At 32.1% G+C, this 27,422-nt stretch overlaps 1 protein-coding gene across 1 annotated transcript; it reads right to left on the reverse strand.

The window, feature by feature from the left end:
• Nucleotides 1–1,461: 1,461 nt before the first annotated feature.
• LOC126740513 (serine/threonine-protein phosphatase 4 catalytic subunit) lies at nucleotides 1,462–18,786 on the reverse strand. Its single transcript, XM_050446577.1, has 6 exons — nucleotides 18,619–18,786; nucleotides 18,306–18,459; nucleotides 11,008–11,160; nucleotides 10,651–10,951; nucleotides 10,321–10,510; nucleotides 1,462–2,497 (listed from the first exon to the last, which is right to left on the reverse strand). The coding sequence occupies exons 2-6, from the start codon at nucleotides 18,453–18,455 to the stop codon at nucleotides 2,368–2,370; spliced, it is 924 nt and encodes a 307-aa protein (XP_050302534.1). The 5' UTR covers nucleotides 18,456–18,459; nucleotides 18,619–18,786; the 3' UTR covers nucleotides 1,462–2,367.
• Between the last annotated feature and the right edge of the window lie 8,636 nt (nucleotides 18,787–27,422).

Below are 27,422 nucleotides of genomic sequence, written 5' to 3' on the forward strand. Positions count from 1 at the left end.
GGGTATATCCCCCTTATCCCCCCCGTAAGTACGCCACTGACTGATCCTAGTGATGATATCGATTTGTTTTTCCTAAGTTTAGCTAAAACTGTAAGAAAACTTCCCTACAATGAACAAGTTCGTCTCAAAATGGGCGTAAGTAACTTGGTGTTTGAAGCTGAACTGAGAAACATACCACCAGTCCAACACAATACAACCCCAAGTTATAACAGTAACAATGCCGCATCCTTCACTAGCACTGTCCTCTGCAACTTCCTACTCGAATAACTCTGAAATTTTTGTACAGTCGCCATGTGCACAACATTATTTTCCCCACACTGATGAGCAATCTCAATCCACAACTCATTTTTCAGAAAATACTAAAGGAAGTACCATTTCTAATTCACCAGATACTTTTATACATCTATGAAAACTTAATCTACTTTTGCAATAATATTATGTCTAGTTTTATAATAATATTATACGTAGGATTTTATTCTTGATTTATTCGTTGTGTTAAAAAATACAGTATTTTATTTTGTTTTGACCTACCTTAAAGTTAATAAAAGTCTTTCCTCTGGAGATATTGCTTCTCTAAAATTTGTGTTTTGCTTTCTCAATTTGGTTTCTAGTAAATTGTAAAGCACTTCAAATTCCTTCTTGGTCATCCTAATATACATTTCACACCTGTCATCGTCATTGCTGATTTTAGGCCACAGAACATGAAATTCACCAAATTCATGCCTACGTTCGTTTATTGGATGAATCCAGTACTCTCCATTTCCTCCTCTTCATCCAACCAATCCATCGCTTCCATGTAGGTGCTCCGATTACAAAAATTATAAAAGCTGACACTATACTACAGGGAATGGACCTTCACCAGTTTAAAAACATCAAAATCCCAGCATAACACACGTTCTACAACACATAGATGTGTCCGGCAAATCTGATGTTTCGCATTCTGTCGTGTCGTGTTGACGCATGTTAACACGACACGTGTTAATAATGTGTTCTTAGCTTTAGGATGCTGAAAATTAGGCCATTTAATCCCTTTAAATGGCCTAATTTCCTTTTACAGCAATGTAAATATTGAATTGTTAATTGTATTGGGAATTAATAAACATTATTATTATATCCACTGGACTCATGTAAACTAATTATACTTTTTAAGGCATCTTTTAGAAGGCCAATGGAATTTCATTGGATTAAGTTAGTTTGAAGTCCATTGTTACTATACATAGGATGTACATTATTAATCGATGGACATTTCGACTTATTGAGTTTGGACCAATACTGGATTGGAGGATGTGTGCTGTCATCTAAAAGGTGTAGATAAATAAATTCATTCTTAATGGTTAAAAGAACACCACTGCCAATCGAAAAATTGTGATCCTGAAAAGTTAAACTCTTTTAACTTATTCTCTAGTTTAGATATCTTATTCATTAGCTCAGTAATTTTCCTATATGAAATAAAATAAAAAATTAGGTAAAAAACAATTTATATTGGCAGTATTTCTGTGTACAAGGGTTTAACTAAGAATCCTATAAACTTCCTTAATTAAAATATTTATAAAAACCTATATAAAACAAACAATAAATTAATTTACATTACAAGGAGTTATATAAATGAAGGAATTAAGCAACTAACTCATTTTTCAATTCTAAAGAACTGTTTGTAGATATTTTCAGTCTCTTAGACAATCTTTATAATACTAAGGGATCAATTGCTTAGCCCTATTTTACTGAATTTTCAGAAACTATAGAAAATAATACCATAATTATAAAATTAAAAAAAAAATGCCCAGGATCATATTTTTGGTGTTAGTCCACAAAACGATTCACATTTTTGATCACATTAAGATGTAATAATATTTTTAACTGAGAATCCAAAACAGCAATCTCTGTAATACAAATAAATTAATTCGCAGAAAATGACCCTGTACATGATAACTAAATAATAATCTTAAATCTAAGTTTGACATTTATATTATTTACAAAATTGTTAGTTTAAGTAAAGTTGCTTTTTCCAAATGAGGGGAGAATCAAATTACAATGCACATGTCACAAAACTACATAGTCGTTTTAATGAAACAATTTTTTACATACTACCAGACATTATCTATAGTTCTATAAAATACAATTCATACTTCCTTATATATATTTTATTCTAAAAGTAACTTGTTGGTCAAAAGAATAGTTCTCTATATGAAACACCAAATATTTATAATTTTAAATGCTTTTAAATATTGGTATGAAATAAAAAGTTAAATATAATTGTTATGTATAAAACAGACAGAATAAAGCCCATCGAAAATCTGCTAACGGAATATATTATAAGAGAGAGAACTTATCTAAACCTAAAGCTAATCTAAGCGGGATGAAAAAAAATTATAAGAAATAGTCTGCCTGTGGCTTCTTAGAAGGTATACCCCGTGTTTCCTGGGGCGCAGCTTCGAATATCGTAAAATCACTTTGTAAGTGCTCATTCAGTTCTAGGATAGCAGCTACATTGCCGCATCTAAAAAAATCCATGTATTATTTTATTATTACTAAAAACAATTAAACGTATATTGTAATATTTTGACGTCATATTTTAGTTTAATGGCATAAAAACGTCTACATAAAGACCGTACAGGGAACGACTATTACGGTTTCGTTGCAACGAAACTCACACTGGATTTTTTTTCGTTATACAAATTCAATGGTTATCAGTATGCAAATAATAAGGAAACATTTTTAATGCTGAGAGGAATAACGGTGTCATGGAGTGGAAGCACCATATAGAGAAACGACCTCTACTTTTGCTATAGTTTGCTCTATTAGAATATCGGGCGCCTTTAATATTTACTTTACTTGTCGACATGCATGACATTCTTTAAGGACTACACGTTTGTTCGGATTATTCCTATGATTATTACTTCCTTTATCACCATTTAACAGTGGCGAAGCGCGAATTTTTTTCGGGTAGACAAACAATAAAAATCGTTAATTAGAAAAAAATTTGTATTCAATATTATTCACTTTAATGAAATAGAGAATGAAAGCGCATGAAATATTAACTCAAAGAGAAAAATTATGTAGTGATATAAAAAAGAAAAAATAAAGACTATTTATAAAAAAACACCACTAAAATACAATTGGCAATATCGAACAGTCGTTCATAAATAACCACTAAAACATCCACTAAAAAAACCTCTTCTATACACCCAAAAATAAAAATACTACTACGAGACGGAAATAATTGTCAGTGACTCATTGTTAGCATTAGGGCCGCCAAGACGTTTTAGGGGCGAGAGGAGTGGATTCCAGCGGCCGCGTATGCATTTTTTAAAAACGAATATACCTACTATTTAGGTCGAGTTTAGGTAATTAATAGAACATTTTTAAAAAATTAAAAATTTTGTTTCTAGTATAAGTAATTTTGCATAAAATATCCCTGATATTTTGCTCAATTTAGCACTTGGGTTCTTATAAATTATCGGCCAATAATTGGAACACATACATGGCGGCTTTTTCTATTGCAAAAAATACTAGTAGAAAAAAGACAAAATAAGAGGTATAGTTTCCAAGGTTTATTAGTCTATAACAACTAATGTGAAAGGGGAAGACAAGAGGCACTTTTAAAAATAAATTTAATCTACAGGGTGTTTTAAAATTGACTAAACAAGATATGACAAGATGATTTCATATTGACTGGACACAACCTATTATTTTTTAAATTTGTCATTCGCTATCTGAGGTTTCATAAGAATTTAAAGAAGAATGGTCAGTATCACTATCACTATTTGCGGAACCAGGAGTTAAATTAGTGGTTCAACTACAAATTCAACTTGAAAATCCAAATCCCATATTTTTTGTTCTTCCTTGATCACATGTCCGATGCACTTTTGCCAGTTATAATATAATATAATATAATAGCTTCGTTTAATAAAACTTTTACGTCATTCAATTTAAACGTTTTATTTTTACTAGCAACTTCACCTTTTATTTGAGCCCATATAAGTTCTATAGGGTTTAGTTCACAATGGTACGGCGGTAAACGCAATATTGTAACACCATGTTCTCGCGCCATTTCATCAACAACATATTTAATGTACTGGTTTTTGTGGATACAAGCAATATCGAGCAATTGTACCTTGAGCATATCTTCGTCGAATCGTATGTCCCCTTTTGATTTTAACCAGTCTTTTATGTCTCCTTTTCGCCAAGCAGTAGTTGGTATTTTTTCCACTCGCCCAGTTTGATAAGGCGCATTATCTATGACGATAACTGAACCGAGGTCTACTCGCACCAATACCGATGAAAACCACTGCGTTCATATCTTCGTGGTAGTCACCCGTTTTCATCGATTCAAAAACGTTCAGACTAACTTCCAAAAATTCAGAATCACTACCTATATGTGTAATAATTAGGCGACGGCCCTTGCCAGAAGGAGCTTTCAAACCCGTGGAAAGCCCATCCAAAAAGGCTTGCCGCGAATTTGTTACATTTAAGTCCTGCCATACTTTTGCACGGGTGTGTCCTTCATTCAGCCATGTTTCATCGGTGTAATAAATTTTTCTTCCTTCGCGCCGATGTTCACGAATTTCTTTTAAATGTTTCCTTCGCCACAATACGATTTAATTTTTTTCTATTAAAAAGCTTTTGCGGTTCCCTTTTAAATATCGAAAATTCAACTCATGCAATGTTTGCTTTAAAACACCAAAAGATATTTTGGGTAAAGAATTATCAGCAGTAAGTTCTGTCTTAATTTTTTTTATTGTTGGTATCTCGTTCCTAAAGAAAAAACTGTGCACTTTCCGGCGAATGGCATATTTTAGGTAATCGCTTTTCTTAGCTTAGGTAATTGCTTTTCTTCTTTAGCTTTAAGACATCTAAAAACTGTGCTGGAACTTAATTTTGTTAAATTCCCGCATAATTCTGCCGCGTCCTCAACAGACAAATCTGGATTTCTAGCACGAACACTTTCATATACAGTTTTCACTAACTGATGTTCGCCAGAAGTCAAATATTTCCTTTTTGCTTTTTTAGCAGGCGGACCAGAACTTGACGAAGCTTCGTCTTCCATTTTATAAAAAAAATATTTTACTTAAAATACCTATTTATTACAAATTACTCAAAATATTTATTAGAATAAACCCCCAAACGCGTCTATGGAATGAAAGAGCAACAAATGCAGGTATGTTGGCTAGGCGTTGCCATTCTGCTAAAATTAAAGGCTGGTCGGATTGCTGCTCCATTTACCGCGATTATAGATTTACCGCGAGAGAAAAAGACAATAAACTTGGCACCGGCGCGCCGCGCAAAGTTTTACTAAGTACAACGTTCGACCAGATCAGCGAGGTCACACCATTAGAGTCAGCTATCAATAGATTTTGTATTGTGGGACTTAACCATTATTTTTAGCCGCTCTAGTTGTGTTGCTTGTTGGTCGTTTGTGATGTCACTGACAAATATTTCCATCTCGTAGCATAATTATTAAATTACTATAGCACACGCGCCCCCACCAAATGCAGATTCATCAAAACAAAACAAAACTGAAGATGTATTGCGGCCAACCAGATCAAGCGTGTCCATAAACAATAACCCTCAACAGCTTAATAAAATAGCTGGTCGACTTCGATAGACAAGAAAGCTCGAATGTCTTTCCTGCGAGTAAATTTTGCATACGTAATAGGCTGAATGCTGATGCGGCGGACCTCTGTAGCCTGCTTGATGCGTATTTGGTTCGATTATATACTCCAAATTTTGGAAGACAAATATCAATGTGTCTTCCTGGGGCTGGTATACATTAATTGGGTGTCAGCCCTGTATTTTTATCTTAGCGGGGCGCGCCTTCGGATTAATCATGTTTAGATACTATATAATAATAGTAAGGATAGCGCCTACGTTCTGTGTTAATTTTTTTTAAATTTTAATTCAACAATTACATGAAATAATTACGTGATAAATTAACGACAAATAACTGGATAATTTTGGGTAAACAGTGTCTACCTTATCTACTCGTACGCTTCGCCACTGCCACTTAATAAAGAAGTGTGGCACCTGACCAAGTGTGGCAGTTGACTGCATTATTCGGCTTTTATTATTAGAAGGTGTAAAGTATAGGCCCGTGACCAGGGCCGCCGAGAAAAAAACCGGGCCCGGGCAAGAAATTTATAGACCCCGATACAAACATCCATAATTTCTTCAATTGTATATCATTTTCTTCAATTATGTATATAGGGTGTCCCATAACTTAGGACACAGAAAAACAGCATATTCTTCGCTCAAAAATATTACGATTTGACCAAATTCTTCTAGTCCAAAAAACGATAATAACCAAGATACAGGGTGTTGAAATTTGAATTGTATTTTGATTAATTTTTTAAGTCGTTCAAAAAGTAGCATATCAGCACAAAATTTTGTAGTAATGGGTGAGAAATTCAATGTTAATTTATGTGTAAATCCTAGAGGGCGACACTCAGATTAGATAAAAACGTGTACAGCTAAAAAGTGCGGCACAAAAGTGTATCAGTGTATATGAGATGAGAAACTAATACCCATATAAAATAAAATAAGAAAGCGCCACATTCTTATTATCGACTTTTGGATACATGAAAATTTTTCAATATTTTTATAGCAGGCTTTGCTAGAAACAAAATAATGTAGGGACCGCGTTATGGGAACATCAAATATTATTTCTGTCAAAATTTTGGTGCTTGATTAAAAATTTTGTAACCAAAAATATCTTGTGAAAGTCGACTCTATATTTAGTTTTAGGCTCCTTCATTTTTAAACCAACTTCTTTTGCCCGTGCATGCAACCTAAAAATACCGTGCTGAGGACCAGTTTCAACGTTAAATTAAAGTTATAAATAATGGAGATAGAATAATAATAATAATAATAAGCCTTTATTTCCAACAGGCAACTTGCCAATAACAGGAAACAGTTGCAAAACAATGAAAAATATAGTTAAAAAAACACACACAAACAAACCTAAAAGAATGAAAAATAAAAGAAAAAAAGTAAAGTAAAGTCACAATCTCAAAAGTTATCCAAAAAATTAGAACAAATAACTATTAATATGATATAAAAACCCAATTATAAAAGTTTAACAAGATAATCACATATTCAACAAAATTAAATTAAATTAACTGCAATATACCTACTAACTATAACTTAAACACATGGGTCTTAATCCCAAGAGTAATGATCCACCAAGATATCGACAATCACATGAACCGGAGAGAAATTTATATCGCACATGTGACAGATCCGATTAAATATAGCGCATATTGTATATAGTGGCGATTTCAACAGGATGTTAGTATGAGGCATTGGCAGAAAGAATGTTAGGGGATGTCTAGCATTAAGCCTAGGCACCATGAAACGTGCACCAGAAAGAAGTACAGGACTATCAATGAATCCATTCAGTAACCCATGCAGGAATTTTACAGAGAAAATCATTCTTCTGAGATGTAATGGATGTAGATTGAAGCGTTCCAATAGTTGCCGATGATCAAACCCTCTTACCGGATATATGCCATCCTGCCTGAAGGCCAAAAACTTAGCAAATCTACGCTGAACAGATTCAAAGAGACCAACATGATTCTGATAGAGCGGGTTCCATATAATGCAGCCAAACTTCAGTTTTGATCTCACAAAGCAACAGAAAAGCAGTCTTAATGTAGATTCCAAAGTAAACTTCTGAGAACTTTTAATTATGAACCCAAGCCTTCTCACGGCTGACTTGATTATGTTGTTAAAGTGTGGAACGAATGTAAATTTAGAGTCAAAGGTGATACCAAGATCAGCAATTCGCGCTAATCTACTCAAAATAGTATCATTAATAAAGTAATTAAAATTAAAGGGTGTTTTTGATCTAGAGTAACTGACCACACTACATTTAGCCGCATTCAAGCCTAACCTGTTAACAGCGCACCATACCTCCAATGTATTTAGACAGTTCTGAAGAAAAACACAATCCTCCAAACCATATACATTTAAATATAGCTTCAAATCATCGGCAAAAGCCAGCCTATGACCAGTGAGTGACTCAATCAAGTCATTTATAAAAAAACTAAACAGGAGCGGACCCAGGTTCGAGCCCTGTGGCACACCCGACGTTACGTTAAAGAGTTTGGGTTTAAAGCCCTCATATTCAACATATTGAGAACTACCAATCAAGTAGGAATGAAATAAATTAAATAATCTCCCTGAAAAACCATACTGAGTTAATTTATGGAGCAAAATATAGTGATCTATCCGATCAAAGGCTTTTTGGAAGTCGGTATAAATAACATAGACTTGAGTACTAACATCAAGTGATTCACAGATGTGGCTAGATAGACAGGATAAGTTAGTAACACAAGATCGCCCGCTAAAAAATCCATGCTGGTCCACAAAGATGAGTTCTTTTGCGTGACTAAATAGCGACCGATTCAGGATAATTTCGAAAATTTTTGAGAAGTTACAGAGTAATAAGATTGGCCTGTAGTTCACGATTTGATCAGAGTCCCCAGCTTTTAAAATAGGTTCTTCCAAATTTCAGGAATTTGTTCTGTTGACAGTATTAAGTTGAAAATGTAGGTCAGCGGATCAGCCAGGATACCAATGCAATCTTTAACCAAGAAGCTAGGTACACCGTCTACACCAGATGTTAACTTATTTTGAGTTTTTTACTAGCCAAAATAATCTGGGAAGCATCAACGTTGGAAATGTCAAAGTGGGGCACATTATCAGACGTCGACGAATGGTTAATGAAATTTGATTGTATAAATGTCTCACCAAAGAACAGTGCAAAAGCATCAACTATGTCTTGTGGGTCTTTAATTACCACGTCATCGGGTAGCCTCATCATACCAGGAATTCTGGTGCCAGCCTTCTTAAAACCAATAAAATTCCAAAAGCTAGATGGGTCCAAAGAAATATTCCTTTCGGTGTTTGATATATACAACTTATATTCATTGCGTATTTGTAGTTTGATAAGGCGTCTAAGAGAATGGAATTTATTTTGAAAGAATGGAGAATTGTACATTTAAAAGTCCTTGAAAGACTTTTCTTTCCTATAAATGTTCTTAATCAATTCTCGAGAATAATAATTTGGAAATCTTTTACGTTGCTGCTTAAGAGGAATGTGTGCGGCAAATATGCCATTCAATATATCATATAGGGCTCCACATGCATCATTAACGTTAGAGGATAAATACACAGTAGACCAGTCAGCTTCAAGGATCGAGTCATAAAGGAGATGGAAGTTGGCCTTTCTAAAATTAAAAGAATGAGATAAGTTTTTATTAAGCTGAAAATTATGGACACGCTGGCCTGAGACAGTAAAATCAATTTCCAGTGCAGGGTGATGCAAATCCTCCAAGACAAAAGGCACGTCACTACGCGAAACAGTACAGGTGAAGTTAGTGTTATAATGTATCACTTTAAACTATTTATTTCGAAGGACCATGATTCAAATAAAACCAATATTTTCCTTTAATCGGTTTATTTGTTTTTCCATAGGTAAAACACTGGAACTAAACTTCGGAAGAATAGTTAAACAAAAAACTAATTGCTGGTTTAAACCTTACATACAAAATGTTTGTAACCCAAAAATCACGCCATACACTTAGGTATGGGTGCCAGTAAAAAAAATAAAAAGTTACTTAACCTTAACCCTTAAGCTTAAAAGAACCTATTACTTTACAAGTTACAAGGAGACCGCTTTCCGTCCGAAAACAAGAAAGAAAGCAAAACGCGGCACAGTAAAAATTAGAGAGAGATGAAAACGAAAACTACTGGCGCGGCGGGCGACTTCATACAGCCCCGTTTTCTCGGGAGTACAAAAATAGAATCTTTATATTAGGCCGCCTTTGGCGGTATTATTTTTGCGCTATACATTTACGAACCGTTTCTGCTTAACCCACAGTTTCAACATAAATACATTTTTTTTTTAATATTACATCCTTTTATTTGAAACCACAACAGTTAGATAAAACAAGATCCAATAGTCTGTTATTATAGTTTAGGATGTGATTACACTGAACAAAATTAAAAGTGTTAGCAAAATTATTCACAGCAATAGACTTTTGACTAACATGATTACCTGAATACCAAGACTCAAGAGTTCCTCGGAAACTAGGCAACGAGATATCCACAAAAAACGAACATATAAAAATATTCTGCCTATAAAAATATACTCATATCGTTTACCATTTTAGATCCTTAATGATCATGGATTAAACGAGTTTCGAATTCTTTATTATGGTATTAAGACTAGGTCAGGTAAAAATTTGGAAATTGACATGCTGATTAAGACCCAAACCATTTTTTTTCTATTACTCTATAAACTGAATAAAAAAAACTTACCTATAACAATAATTTGGAGCTGACCACACAGTCAAAACAGTCTCATTAAAATGCCACTTATATCCTTCCATAACCAATTGATGTGCTCGACAAATCATATCTATATCATTCGCAGCATTGAACTGTGCTACTACATCTGATCCAAACAGGTAACCCGCGCCTCTAGGAGATACACCCCATCCTTGAGTATCTGTGAAAACATATTAAATCATTTTATACGCCAAATAGATAAGTTATACACAAAAAAATGGTATATCTGAAAATCTGGTATGCTACATTTTTGTAATATTATCACTTATATTGATAATTGGGGAATGGGTATATTCTTACCTTCAGGATCGCTCCATAACAAATCACACATGGGACCATCATGAGGTACTTCCTGTTTTCTATCTATCACTCTAATTTGATCCAAGGTCTGAATTGACGGCGACAGTCCACCGTGAACACAAAATATTTTTCCGTCTATAATAGCAGATAGAGACAAATAATCAAAAATTTCTGTACAATATCTCCAAACAGTGATTGAACCATATTTCCTGAGGCATTCATCATAGAAACCATATACTTGAGTGATTTGCCTTGATTCATGGTTGCCCCTTATAAGTGTTATGCGGTCAGGATATCTAACCTGGAAAAATATTTACTATTATGATACCTAAAAACCTTTTAATTTGTCGTTCTTACTTTTAAAGCTAATAAGAGCAGGAAAGTTTCAACACTGTAGAATCCTCTGTCAACAAAGTCACCCATAAAAAGGTAGTTAGTCTCTGGTACATCACCTCCAACTTTAAATAACTCTTTGAGATCATAAAACTGTCCATGTATGTCTCCACAAACCTAAAAAGTAATATCATTTTGTTTGGATTTCCAATTTAAAAGCCGGCTAATAACCGACCACTAAGACAATTTCTTCTAGGCCAACTTTAACCCTAACAAAAACATAATTCATTATATTTCTTGGAAACTATCATAGGATTATTTAATGTGTCTGGGATTTATTTTTGGCTATTAAGAGGGGTAAGGTAAAATAGAAGTCAGTTGCTCTTCGCCTTTCATAATATTGGTCACGTCTCTCGTTCTTATTTTTTATTCTTACTGAAATCGGTTGACTCTCGATCTCCGTTATTTCCTTAAATATCTAGTATTAATATAATTAGTAAGCATTTTAAGTGAAAAAGTGTTTTATTGGTCCTTCATTGGGAAAAAATAAGATTTGAGAGTTTGGGGCATTTGTATAAGGAAAAACTTAATAGTAACCAGAACCAGCAACCATTCACATTTATTTTCAGTAGTCACTTAAAAGCAACGGCTCCACCAAAGCTTTATAAATTAGTTAAGCTATTTCTTCATTCAAAATAAAAAAAAAAGTAAATATTATATATCAACTTTCCTATTTTTGTTATATTATTACTAATTTTCTTTCAGGCTTTAGTAGATTTTGAGCTTAGATTATAAATATAGATTTTGAGTCAGATGAATTTTATTGGAAATGTCTGTTGCAGGTCTGAAAGTTCGGTTGGTTTATATTCTTAGGGGAAAAGGCCTGTGTAATGTCTTTAATGACAATTTAAAGCTTCCCAGCTAATATATAGCATAGTTACATGAGTATGGCTTTTAATTTTGTTTCATTCCTTGAATTGCCATGAAATATTAGAAAGATCAAATGTGCATATGAAGAAATTACTCCACCAATGTTTAAGCTCAACAAAGATTTGATGCATGTTACAAATAAAATTGGTCTCAATATAGTGCCTTGCAGAACCCTTGTAAGGATGAATTTATGAAGAGCTGATTGTGCAGTTCATTTTTGTGTGCTGGAGTCATGATGTAAATAATTTTTGAAAACATGGTGCCTCTAATCCCTTAATGTTCTAAAACACCCGGTACGTGTTTATCGAGAACCATGTTAAAGAAGTTAGCTTTATATACAGGAAATTTAATCGAAAAGTTGAAATGGGAGGGAACAACATCAGATATATGAATATCTTTGAAGTTAAAAAAAAAAACAAATTTGGTACAAATATTTTATAGGTAGTGGAAAAAGGAACTATGATATTTAGGTCAAGGGATGAGCAAGCCCTTAGGCTCCATGCTTCCTCAATCTTAAATGGCACTACCGCATTTGTGATACCTCAAATTAAAGGTCTTTTTAAGCAGTATACATCTCACAAAATGTTTTTTTTTTAATTTAATATAGGATAAAAAATATTGAAAAAAACTAATGTTTTGTAAAGTGCTATTTTATTAAATAAGATGCTCTCACATTTTGAAATACTGCTCTTGGCATAGATGCACATTCTGTTCGAATTTACTGTTGAAGATCATTGAGGGAATCTGTTTGTGTTTTGAACACAACAGTTTTCAAGTAGTCCCAAAGAAAAAGAAATGCAATTTGAAAATCAAATATCTCAAAAGAGCATTTAAGAATAAAAATGTTTTCTTTATTTTAAATAAAATTTATAAAAAATAAAATTGCCCTAATGTATACTACTCAAAAAGTTTGTCTAACTTTATTATCTCTAACTTTTTGCTTTCAAAGATATGTGCATCAAAAGTTTTCAAATTGGCACCCTGTATAACATCCATACCTGGAAAATGTTTTCTCGCAAACACGTATTTATGATTGTACTTTATCACTCTGCTGAAATTCTGCTAATGAAATTAATTTAGTGTGGAGAAAAATATTTTTTTTAACCCAGCATCACTAACCTTCAACTATTAAGGGGTTATGGAGACTGTAAAATGATGTCTAGAATCAAAATTGTTCTTCCAAGAAAACACAAAACACTGAAAGAAATTGTATTCAGGTATTTTATTATTGATACATTACAGTGTAAATTGAATTTTTTCTGTGGAAATAAATGCAGAAATGAACGCACTACAGCCTATTTTATACAGCACTTTTTGCGAAATAGGTAGAAATGGTTCTAGATGTAGTTCCCTGAATTCTTATCCCACTGCAGAAAAAAAAAACATTTTATGGCATATTATCTATGAAATTTTTTATTGATTGATTTATTGAAATATTGATTTGCTTTCGAATTATAGACTTTTTTATAGAAAATGCTACTGTTATCCATGTTTTTGTTGATTTAAATTATAATAAAACCAAATATAATAAATATTTTTGGAATATCCTATGATAGGTTTTAAAGAATTGTTTTACCAAAGTGTAAAAAATATGCAAATCAGTGAAAAATTGTGAAAGATGGCCAGAACCATTTTTAAAAAGTGTGTTTCAAGAAAAATTTTATTAATGTCGGCACAAGTTTTTTAATACTGAATATTACAAGTACTTCATGTACTCTTACCATCAAGCCGCAATTCACTTATAATTCTGTCCTTTTCTTAATCCCTGGAGTATAAGCGATAATTTAAGCAACAAATAAAAACAAATATTTTTTGAAAGTCCAAAGGCAGTGTAACCCCTTAATATACCCTTAATTGCCGTTGGAACATTTATTAGATCTATAGTTTTATATCTAGTTCATTGATGGCATCACTCAAGAACCATAATCCATTACAGCAAGATAGAAGCTGGGATGACACAGTGCTGTATTAGAAAATGAAAAAGCAGATGCCATTCCTCAACAAGGATCTACTACTCCTTTTATTGGAGCAGAACTGGCATTGAAGGTGCCAATAATACTATAATCAGAGGAATACAAAATATATGGGTTAAGAGACATCACAGAACAGGTAAAATGTGTTTATGAAATTTTTCATAAACAAAAAAAACTGCCAGAAACTGTATCACTTTTAGAATGAATAACCTGAGAGCAACAATATAAAATTAAAACAACACACATGGCAATTCAGAAAAACCTTAAAAGAATTTATATATACTAAGGAGACCTTGGGTAAGAAGACTAATCTGCATACTAAACGTGCATACCTAAAAATTAAAGATAACTAGTTTCAGAAAATAGCCACATAGGCACTGTTGATCAAAGTAGTGATGTAAGAAGAGGATATTTATGTTGTTTATTATTAAAAAAAGTTACTAGTTACTGTTAGAGTCTTTGTTACATGCCAGATTCTTTCTTTTTCCTAAATACTGATTTGATTGAATTAAAGTACAGAAATTCCCCTGGTGAAGATGGTCTTTCTGTGAAAGTTTTCTGGAGTCTGCCTAACGTTGCTTTGACATTTGACGTGAATATTTTGACGAGTTTTGACGCTTATTCATTGTGACACATTAAATAAACAACAACTAGGTAATAGGTAATATATTTATGTATGCATCCAGTCGCCATTTTTTCTTTGCTTTTATTAATAATTCATGGACCCACATTTTCGGGTTGTCTGAAGTCTGCCAGGATTGTTCCTATTCACAAGGATGGAAATCTGAGCCATCCCTCCAACTTTAGACCTACCTCTCTTTTTACACAGCCTTTGTAAAGACTGTAAAAAAAGGCTGTGCTACTTTACACAGTCTTTGAACACCTTAATAACTTCACTAACTGGTACAATGGTAATGATTTAAAACTAACCATAAATAAATGTAAGATTATACGTTTTAATAGAAATTTTGAACCAATTTTATTTAACTATAGTCTAGACAACTCTTTTTTGGAACCAATGACCATCTTTCAAGATTTAGGAGTGTTTTTCGATCCAACTTAAGTTTTAAAAACCATTATGACTTTATTTCAATTAAAGCACTAAAACTGTTGGGATTTTTTAAAAGGAACTCTTGTAGAAACACTACCAGATTGACACACATAAATTGCTGGAGTCATTACAATTTAGTGCATATACCACCGAATTAGATAAAATATCGTTTATTCTTGAGATATATCTCCAGTAAGAAAGAAAGAAAGAAAGAAAGAAATACATCTAAAATTTTTAGTCTTTTTTGGGGTATATTATATGAGAATTTGTATTTTTTGACAAATTTATTATATATTTCATAAATATTATAAAAAAATTATAAAATTTAAGGGAATATAAAGGATATATAAATTTAAGGGAATATTTAAAGCAATGGATTTTATTGTGTCAAAACTCTTTAAAGAAAGTAGTTTTTGATAGAGGTAAATTGAACAGCATGTAAAATAAGGAATTAAAGGATGAGAATTTATGAAAACTCTATGACAGGGTGTAAAGTATTAACATATTTTAAAAAATCAGACAATTCTTTGTCATTCCCTGTCCATATTATAAAAATATAGTCCACATATCTTTTATAGGTTGTAAGGAATTTGGAAACATCTTAAGTTTGCAGTCTTTTTGTTTCTGCTTTCAACCTATTTATCAGGTATTTCTTTTTATTATATGTAATTATGTTAATTTCAATAGGTTATAGTATTTTTTATTTAGGTCTGATGATGCCTTTAGGAGCGAAACATCATTAATGATAAGTACAAGTTCGAGACTTTGACTGAACTTGTAGTTGTTTTGTAAAAAGTAAGTCTCTTAAAGAAAAAATGGACGACTAGTACGACTACTTTTATCGACTTCAATAGTATTGAATGTTTTAAAAATATTTACTGTTCCCCTGTGAGATATGTCCTAGAATATTCAAGTATTTTCACCATTTTATAAATGCCATATAAACACTTTTGAATTAATTGAAAAAAAGTTCCTACATTTTATTGCATACAAACTTAAAATCCCTGCAAAAGAAATAAATTACTTTGATACACTGCAATTGCTAAATATTTCAACCTTAGAAAATCATAGGATAATGCTTGATTTAACTTTTTTATTTAAAATTGTTAATGACTTGTTAGACTCTCCAAAATTATTGGGAGACATTGGTTTTAGACTTCCTAAAAGAAACACTAGGTGTACAGATTTATTATGAATATTGTTTAAATAGGACAATAAGAAGAATTTGTCAATCTGGGAATGCACTTAATATTGATTTCTTGTCCTCTTTAAATTCATTTAAAGAAGAGTAAAAATATTTATAAATAAAACTTAAAACTGTCACTGTCATAGTCTGATTGTTATCTTTAGTATAGTCAAAGATTTAATAATTAAATTATGTGTTAAGCTAGGAAATTTATAATATTTAATATTTATTCTTGGAATATTATGTTTATAATTATTTATTAGTTATTTAAAAAACAATTATAAACAAACAGTTATTAAAAATATAATTATAAACTACTCTTTTGTACACTCTATCCAAAGTCATCAAGGCAATGGTTAAGGCGCAGGTCATATCTTCAGAAGTCTAAGAACATTTTAGGTAGTTTTCAGTTTATTTTTTGGGAAGATCTTACATGTGATGTATAAAATTTTCTTTATGAATTTGTTGTCTGGATTAATGCTGGCGAGGCTTCGGCAACAATCTTTTGTGATCTGTTAAAGGTATTTGACTGTGTAAGCTTTACTACTATAGATTTGATAGCATGAGTTGTGGTTTTCATCTTTTTTAGGTGGCCTTCAACAGTGTGTCTTTCTGAGTTCTGAATCATCTAAGAAGTCTCTGAAATGGATCTGTTCTGGAACCTCAACTTTTTCTTCTGTATGATATAGATCACAATAGATCACCAAGCCACAACAGATCTAGGGTCACAGCAGAGGGACACAAGGTGCCCCACTTACAACAATTCTATGTATAGATCTTGCAAATCTTGGCATACAGGGAAAATTAATATTGTTTGCTGGTGACATCATGATTCTCTGGAATGGCGCTAACAGTAAGTTCTTGCATTTGACTTTGCAAAGAAATTTTTGTAGGATGAAGGCTTAGTTTGATTCTAATCAACTGTCATTAAACTTTCATAAAAAGAAGGTTTTGTGCTTTCCAAGCGACCTAAGCAATGTTTCTTTTGCTGGGAACACAATTGTGCAGTGTCCTAGTATCAAATTTCTTAGATTTGAGGTTCACATAGTTGATGTTGGCAGCAAAATATCAGCTGGCTGTTAAGGTTGCGACTTGGTGATGAGCTTGGTGGAACTGAGGGCAGAGTGGTATATTTTGCTCTTGTTCAGTCCCCACTATGTTATGGTATTTGCTTTTAAGGTAATGCCAGTGGCTGTCTTGTCTCCTTTTGTACTGCAAATGCCAGCTGTTAGATACAATTGCAGGGCTAAACCTTGTAATTCATGTCTGTCATTATTAAGAAAGAAGAACATATTTTAAATCACTGGTATTTATATAATGGAAGACCAAATTTGACCAAGCAGATAAATGATTTAAGTCTTCCCATTCCTACATGTGCCCTTACTTGTAGATCAATATTTTATGAGGGTGTCAAACTATTTAACCACCTCACCAGCAATATTAGAGAGGCAACATCACTTAAATGTTTTAGATGCTTATTGGGTTAGTTTTTGATATTATGAGTTTTTTATATCTCTTTTTCTTCCCCCTCTGTGCTTTACAGCAAAATTTTTGGATCTATGTATGTGTCCAAATCTAAAGGTTTTGCTAAATTTTATGTTTAGTGTTTGTCTGATGTTAATGTACAAAATTATGAACATTTTTAATGATCTATTTGCTAATAATGATTTTTTAAACACATATTTTATGCTAACTACTTTTTGTATTTCTAGTATTAGTTAAGTAATTGTAATCTTGCTTTGTAAACAATATATTATGTTATAAAGCACACTTTGACTTCAACACTTTTGACCAACAGAGCCATTGCCTAGTTTGTAATCCCAGTTATTATTATCAAACCACAGAGATAAGTCTCCTTGATGTGTACCTACAATGCACATCTGACCTGTCATCTTTGCAAAAAAGACTAAGAAACTGTCAGAGACATAACTTGCTCTTAAGGGGCAAGTTACGGTGGGTATATGAGCCAGGGTATATTGGTGACCAGAATAAGTCAAACAGGTTAAGGTACACTCAAAAACTGGATGAGCCCCAGGAATCCAAAAATAAATTATTAAAGTGGTGAAATAGTCCCCCAGAAAGTGTGTCCTCTTAGTATTGTCAAATTATTTTACAAAAACACAAAACTATTGAGATGAAGCTCTCCACATCCCAGACTTTGAAAAAATATTCCTATACTTACTGTAACTGGGGAGTCTACTCTTTGTACATTGCTTTCCTCAACAAGAATTTCTCTGGCCTTTGCACAGAGTGCCTTAACCTCACACTCTTTAATAATTTCACATCTCTTCAGCTGCTCAATTTGTCTATCTAGATCACTTAGGTCAGTCATGATGCTAAAAATAAGGTATGCAATATTGCAATTTTCCAATTGTTTTTGTTGGTAAACAAAAATTACAACAAAATACAATGATACAGTTACCACACAAAACTTTTTGAGGTTAGATTGAGTTTGTGACGCGTAATTGGTAGTTTCCCTCCAAATTTAGACTTACCAAATGTTAGATGGGTAGTAGGATGCAAGATTAACGATTGAGTGTGTTCTATAGTTGAATTTTTCGAAAATAAATAAAAAAACTTTACTTTTTATTAGCAACTAACACAGCGTCAAGAACACCTATAAATTTCCAAGCGACTAAATTTAAAGCGACGTACGGCTTCTATCTAGTATGTTGCCAGATGCTCTACTTCGCCAAATAACATATTTTGGTTAGGCTTGAAAAATTAGAGGGACAAAAGTAATTATTCTTTTAGGTGGGCACATTTCAAAATTTGCAGAAAATCAAACAAAAAGGTAAATAATGTGGGTCCGGTAAAGTTAAAGGGACGTCTAAAAACCGATTTTTTTTTTGAAAATTTTTACATAGAATGTTGAGTGTGGTCAAAATATTGATAAAAAAGTGAGGATGATTGGAAAAAATACAAAACTTTGGAAATTATGAAGGCTTTTCTACATATGTTAAATACGTAATTATTGCCAGCTTGCACAAGGTTTTTTAGGTCCTGATTTTGCTATAGGTAAAAAATATATATATTGGGGCAATTTTGGAACTTTTTGGGGGCTATTATTGTAAATTTATATAATTTTTTCCCCCTTTTAATTACATATTTTGTAATTTACACACAAGAAAAATAAAACAACAACCTTATTGACAAAAATGGCAGTGGCTTCACTATGTCCCCAGTAGTATTTTTTGGTTTTATCTGGAACACTTTTTAGTTAGATGGGTTGGCTGTGGACTCAATTTTAGATAATAAAGGCATAATATAGTTAGATTTTACATAACATGAACAAAACAAATTTATCAGGTGTTAAAAAATAGGTATTAATTATTTAAATTATTTGATATTTTATGTAATTTAATATATAATAAGTATACATTTTGAAAAAAAAAACATAATTTAAGATATTTAATTATTAATAGGTAAATAATAACGATGAGGTTTAATGTACATTAACTTATAGTCAAAACAATAAATATCTTTAAAATCATTATAGGCATTAGGAATAGGAATAAGGCATAGGAATTATAGGCACAAACACGCGGGGTGGGAGCCCTGCGTGTTTGCTGCCCTGCTGTCTATAATTCCCATTTTCTAACTATTATCCCATTCCCTAAGTAGGGCGAACTACCTAACCAACCTACGAATACGCAACCCACTATTTAGCGCCAACCCAAGGTTCCAATCCCTGTTTGCAATGCCAACTCCACATGTGCGCCAACCACACAGTCCCATGTGCTAAAGAAGTGATGTAAATCCTTCTAAGTTACAGAATTTTGTTACATAAGGCTTTAAATTTAAATTAACAGCATATATAATGGTCAACGAGATGCCTAGTCGCAAATAGAGTGTAGTTAAGCCGGATGTAATTGTGAATCATACGTAAGTAGAAAATCCTTCATAATTTTTAAAATTTTGCATTTATTTACTTCATCCTCACTTTTCATCAATAAAATGTTCAAACTCAACATTCTATGTAAAAATTTTCAAAAAAAAATTGTTTTTTAGACGTCCCTTTAACTTTAACGGACCCAATAATGTATACCGAATGCTAGGATATTAATAATGCAGACTACGGATATTAATATTAAAAATATTTTGCGTGTTAAAAAAAATAATTTTTTAAATTCTAACATTAAATTTACCTAAATTCAAATAAATCCAATTTTAATAATAAGCACCTAATTTCTCTTAAACATAAAATAAAAAAATTAATAAGTGTTCCTTAATTATTAGAAAGTTAAGAATTAAGGAACACACAGCATTGGTGGACAAATACAGGGATTCTGACAGTATCGAAACTAAATCGGCGTTTGCGAATCATTTATTGGCCTCCTCACATGGTTTTCTTTAACACAGGAAGCAGACATTTGACACGAACGCTCAAAAGGCAAAAAACCTGTTAGAAAAAATGGAAATTACTAAAGCTAAGAAAAGCTTCGTTCTTGTGTGTGTTAATGACATTTTCACCTTTGATCCTCACCTCATCTATAACAACCTCTCTGTTTGCATTTAATTCTTTTTCTTTTAAATTTTTATTGTTAAAATATTATAAACATCCCAACTAGCGTTTTTGGCAACAGCTACGTAATCGCGACTATAAAGAATACTTTAAAGTTGTGACACAGATTTACAGAATACAATATTCTGTAAATCTGTGGTTGTTGTTACTAGTCGCGGGAACCGTTTAGGCACCGTTCGGTTACCACTTTTTTACCAAAATTGGGAATGATTTTGCTGTAGCAAATACGTAATTCTATCGTCCCGGGAACTTCTTTTTAACGTCCCATAGTGGTTTTCGATATGTCATAAAGTAGTAATTGTGCAGTGCTAGTTACTAAGAAGTTACTGAGACAATATTATGCAAACATTTCGATTCTCTTTCTTTGTCAACACAAATAATTTTATATGTCCGTCTTTATTCTAAGTGATGGCGTTGTATCGAGGTTAATCTACTTCATATTGTATTTAATATAGATGATATTATCGCTTACCGGAGTGGAAAAATGTAAACGAAGCAAATTTTACTATTAAACATAGGCAATATAGGACGAAAATAAAGAACGCCTCATTAAAATAATGACTTTTAACAAGAAAATATACCAAGTCTAAATATTGAAATTTAATTTTTTAAAGAAGGTAGATAATTTTTTTCACTCCTCTTTACTCCTATGAATGTAAGAAGTCTATAATTTAATAAAAATTGCATAAAATGTAAAAGTATTCCGATTTTAGCAAATTCATAAAATCGTGCAATACCTTTTCACAAAATGGAGTCAAATAATTAAAAAAAATATGGCGAATTGTTGTTAGAGTTACCAAGAAGTTTCTTTTGTTACTTCAAAGTAAAAATGACTTAGGAATAAGTAAATTATTTCAAAAAAATGCTACTATAAAGTATATTTTACTGCATAGTAGAAATAATTACTTAAAGGTAATTTGCTTTAATAGCCAAGTTGGTAAATATTTCTTTAAAGAAGAAATAAGGGTAACTATTTCGGTCTTGTTACTGATAATATTACCTCAAAGTGTATTACTGCGTGGTAATATTTTGATGTTCCTATGTAGTCGCAAGAACTTGAAATTTAACTTTGTAATTGCGCTTACTTAAAAGTTCCCATTTAATCGTCCCACCGATCAATATTTTCTACTTTATAGTAACGACGTTGTAAAGGTAATTAGGTCAGGTCGCTAAGCAGTATCAGCTACCATCAGAGTTACCGCAAAGTAATAATTACTATATAGTCAAGTATTAAGTTAATATTACGTATTTCTTACTACTATTTTTTACTTGGCAGTTATTTAAACTTATAAGATATTTTTTTAGTACCAGTTACCGATTTATTACTTGAATAAAGTAATATAGTCAAACAATGTTGTAGCCGTAACTAAAATTGCTAGTTGGGATTATTGATATAGTAAGGATAATGTTCATGGTTTGTCGTGTAACTTGGTGGCCTATGGGCTGAACGCGCGCCTGTGAATCTCAAGGTTGCTGGATCGTTCCCCCCACTTATATTTTACGTTTTTACTCTTTTATTTTTTAAATGTTTATTTTCATCTAAGGTGAATATTGTTAACCTAACCTAGCATTAAATTTGTTGTTAGTTGTAATGTGATCTGTGTAGCAATAGTATTATTATTGTTGATTCTAGTTTGCCCACAATAACACCTACAATTTAACCCATGTTAAAAATAATTCTACGCTCCTATGATAAATGTGTTTTAATTATAACTAAAAAACCTAGAATTAGTGTCTTGAGGATAACTTCATATAAGTCGAAACGTCGACATTTAAGTAAACAGGTTTCTGTTTTATTTCTGACTCCACCCAACAACCCTCCGCAATATTGAAGATATTGGGTCACAAACACGAAACTGAAAAATGACCGTATCAATTTTCAGTCTGCATTGAATATTAACCGAGATATTTGCAAAAAACCTGAAAAAAAATTAAATTTAAGATGGCGGATAATGCACACAACAAATTAGTTGGAGAATTCGGATTTAACATCTCCAAGTGAAGGTCTTTAATAGTGCATTAGCCGATTTTTGGATACAAATTATTTAATGGGAACATATATTTTCATGCCTAGGATTACAGGGCTACTTAAGGATCTGTACAACATAAATAAATGTCCTTAGAATATTGAAAGACTAGAATTAGTACTTTGTTTGAGTCCAACATGTGCACAGGGGTAAGAGGGGTGTTTTGTTTACCTACATCTTTGCCGATTCTCTGTTGTCAAGTCTACACAAATTTCCAACGAAGGAAATTTTTAGCTGTATATTAACAGCCATTATAACGTTAATTTAACTTATTTGTGTTGTATTTTACAGGAAAATTTAAAATAAAAAGTATAAATAGAATTAACCTATTTTAAGAACAAATATAATATCCTTAAGCAAAAAAAAACAAAAGTATTAACATTCTTATTTCCTAAAACTGCTTCTAAAAAATTTGAAGCGACAACACCGGAAGCATAAGTGCCCGAGCGATACGCGTTGTGTCAGCTGCCAAATGGCTCTTTGTTTATATTCGGGATTTGTGTATTTTCTTTCATTTTTGGTTTAAAAAGGAAAAAGGTCACATTTTAGTGTTTTTTTAAAAATTGCTAGGTTGGCAAAAACTTGTGTCGTTTGTGCCGCATCATGAAAAAAGGCGATTCAAGCCGATCTTTTCACAAGTACTGATACTTTCATAACATCACATCATGGGGCTACCATCATCATAAACGTAGAATAGGGGATCTTATAAAAATAAACCTTTTCTTTTAATGCATTTTGAAAGTGTATTATAATTGAATTTTATCTCTAATGATAGCTAATTTGAATTTTAAACTTTTGATATTTCTATTTTATATTTTTTTATATGTATATGTACAAACTATGTGGCAACTTTTTTTTTAATATTTAATCCCTAATTTATAAGTTTCATTACATATTATATTTGACTTATAAAAGTACTTGTTTGTATATTACTACTAAAAAACTATCTAATCTAATCTATTGTACATAGTCTTTATTCTTATGTAAGCTTTGTTTTTTAGTATAAATTAATATTATATAATTGGTATTAGGTATTATATAGGACAGTGTTAAATGTCTCAAAACCATTGTACAGGCTAAATACCTATAATAAAAATCTTAATATAACCTGTAAAAAACCTGCAACTCCTTCACAATTTGAACATCCTTGTAGTTTTAACTCTTTCCGCTGTAGCAATACTGTCCCGTTGAAAAAGTCAGCACCATAGAAGTATATATTATGTGATATAAAATAAGTGATGTAAAAGAGAGTTTTGTTCAATACAATAAAATTTTGCAAAATGTTAAAAATGTGTTTCTTAAAATATTATTTATTTATTTTCATAAAAATGCTTTTTGTTAGGTAGGTACCTTCCTCTAATGACGTCAGTTAAAAAAAACACATAAATAGCTCATAAATGGTAATATTACCTTTACTCAAACTCTATAATAATTAATAAATATTTATCATGTAAATATTTGTTGACGACGTCACTGGTAGAGAGTGCTTGTATCGGTGGCATCAACAATGCGATCGAGCGGCGTTGCGATGCCATTACCGTTTTCTCTAATTTACTTCATTAACATTTATTTAAAGTTGTATATTGACTTCGATATAGAATATCTTATCATATTTTATTTAAAAAAATGCTCGATATTTTATTAAAGGGGAGCAATAGTATTGTTTTGTGCCTTCGGAAACAACTGAAAATTTGTATGATATTATAAAGTGATTTTTGCCATTTCCATATAAGCATTTGACATCATTGCATTAGAGTTCTTGCAATCTAGCCTTAAAAAATTAAAAATCATCTGCACCAGGTATGGATGACATGTCATATCAAATGTTAAAATTTTTACCTTTTAAAGCAAAGCAAATTCTCCTGAATATTTACAATAACACTTTGATGGGGGGTGAAATACCTATATCTTGGAAAAAATTCAATGTCATTAGTTTCTTAAAGGCAGAGAGGGATCTATCAAATCCCGAAAATTATAGACCAATTGTTTTATCTTCATGTGGAGCCAAAATCTTAGAAATTATGGTTAAAAATCGTCTAGACTGGCAATTGGAACATAACTTAGAATTTTCACATAAACAGACAGGTTTTCGCAAGGGAAAGGGTATATACAATAATATTGCATATATCACTTCATACATTAACCTTGCTTTTCAATCCTCCGAATCAGTTATTGCCGTTTTTTTAGATATCAAGGCAGCATACGATAACGTAGATATATACAAACTTTACGACAAAATTAAAAATCTCCAAGTGCCTGGTGTGTAATTTAATTTTTAATCTCCTGACGGAACGGTCTTTATTTTGTAGGGGTAATGATGGGTCTTTTTTAGGACCAGTTAGATCAACTACGGGGGTACCACAGGGCTCCCCCCTAAGTACCATTTTATTCAACATATATATAAGGGACATTTTTAATTTAAATCTGGGAGAAGCATGTAAATTGGGTATGGTGATGATCTGGCAGTAATTATTAAGGGTAAAAATGTCACTTCCATAGTGAATAAAATAAATAATGCCCTAGAGCGCATACACTTATTTCTCAGTGAACATAACCTATCTGTTTCTTATAACATAAGCGAAGCAATTTAGTTTAGTAGAGGTAGGAGAAGCAATGCCCCACCACCTATACAATTCAACAATTCAATTATTTCTTATAAACAACAGGTAAAATATCTGGGTGTAATTCTACATGAAAACCTAAAATGGGCACCTCATATTATTAATATTACTAATAAGGCCAAAAAATCACTAAATGTCCTAAGAGCACTTTGTAGGGTATGGTGGGGTGCTGACCCAAAAACCCTTCTAATTGTCTTCTTTGCTTTAGTACAATCCCATCTGGATTTTGGATCAATTTTTTTCAAGCCTTGTTCAAACACTGCACTCAATAGATTAGATGTGGTTTTTTATGAAGGCTTACGTATATGTCTGGGATGTATGCGTTCTACCCCTAAGGTTGCACTTTTGGTAGAAGCATCTGTCATGGATCTAGAACACAGAAGAAAGATAATTGCCCTTAAATTCATTTCTAAAATCCTATCTATAACAAAACACCCGACTATAGAAATAATAAATAATATCCGAATGAAAGTAATCCATAGATCAGAATTCTGGAATGGGAACAAAATGCCATATTTAGTGGAAGCATTACAATCTTATAGGCCACATCTAAAATCAATTTATAGAGGTCCAACTTTTCCCTGTTATGAGATTGACTTTCCTATTCTTTGCGAACCTTTAAAACCCATAAATCTGAGCTGTAAAAAAGGGGATGGTATATCTAAAAACATATTTGCGGCAGAATCCAACAAATTAAAAGCCCAATATACATTTATTTTTTCTGATGCATCAAAAAAATGTGAAAGGGTGGGGTTTGGCATATCCATCCCCTCTTTGAATTATAAATTCTCACAACGACTCCCCAATAACTTAAGTATATATAAAGCAGAAATAATTGCAATACAATATGCCATTAAAACTGTTATTAACCAAGAATTTAAAAATGCGATAGTCTTTTCAGATTCAAAGGCAGCCATAACAAAACTCTGCAACCCTTCCTTTGCAGCTAACTCCGAACATTGGGTTTTGACTACAAAAAGGCTGATTGTCACAACTAACAAAAATGATTATAACATCAAATTATCCTGGATTCCAGGACACTCTGGTATAACCGGAAATACGGAGGCAGATACTCTGGCCAAGATTGGGACAGACTTAAATATTCCTAGAAAAATGTTATATGACATTTAACATTTTTTTAAAAGATATTTTTAATCCTCTTAAGCAAGAAATTTCAAACGTCTTTAAAAATAAATCGAAAGCTTTGGTTACAACGAAACATCACGGCTATGCCGGGGTTCAATCTACTTTTAACAGTAAAAAATGGTGCGCCAATTTGACCTATAGGGATAGAAAACACGTTACAACAATAATTAGAATGCGCACAGGTTATTGCCTGACTAACGCCCATCTATATAAGTTTAAAATGAAAAATAGCCCTTATTGCGACTGCGGTATGTTTGATGACCTAAACCACATATTTTTTTAATGTCCTATTAATAATATACCCGATCTAGACTTATTAGTATAAAATATTTGTATTGAAAAAGAAAATATCACCATTATCCATAACTCAAATTCTGTCTGCCCCCGACGACGAATCAATAGAAATAATCATGCGATTTATAAACATCAATAAGATTAAACTTTGAAGCTCAACTATCCAATACCCCTCTTGTATCCTACAACCCTGCTTGTTTTAGTGCTTGGTGTGGTCCCTCATTCCTTTTGTTGTAATACTAACGTTTTCCTCCCGTATTATAGCCACAAACCATAAAACCGACGGCCGATGCAAGACAAAGCTATTAGTCACAAGCTAAACAGAACGAGCAAAGTTGTAATATATATTTTTTTTAATTTATTTATTTATTTATTTATTTCCAAATTACAATTTAACCTATATTACTTTCCTTAATTCTAAACCGTGTAAAGAAATAAATAATAAGTAAGCCCCACTGAAACCAGTGGTTTGTGCGTGGGTTTAGAGTTATAACTTACTTATTTTACCCAATACCTAATAATAGCATTAATATATACAACAATAAGCAAACTTTATATTAATAATAAATGAGTGCCCCATTATATGAGGGATTATTTTTCCTGTTTTAATCTATCCCATTTAATGAATGTTCATGTTAGCGTTAAGTCTATATATCAGAATTTTATTGTTTTTTTTTTCTTTCCCT

The sequence above is a fragment of the Anthonomus grandis genome, chromosome 9, assembly GCF_022605725.1.
Source record: "Anthonomus grandis grandis chromosome 9, icAntGran1.3, whole genome shotgun sequence".
In the NCBI taxonomy this organism is placed as follows: domain Eukaryota; kingdom Metazoa; phylum Arthropoda; class Insecta; order Coleoptera; family Curculionidae; genus Anthonomus; species Anthonomus grandis.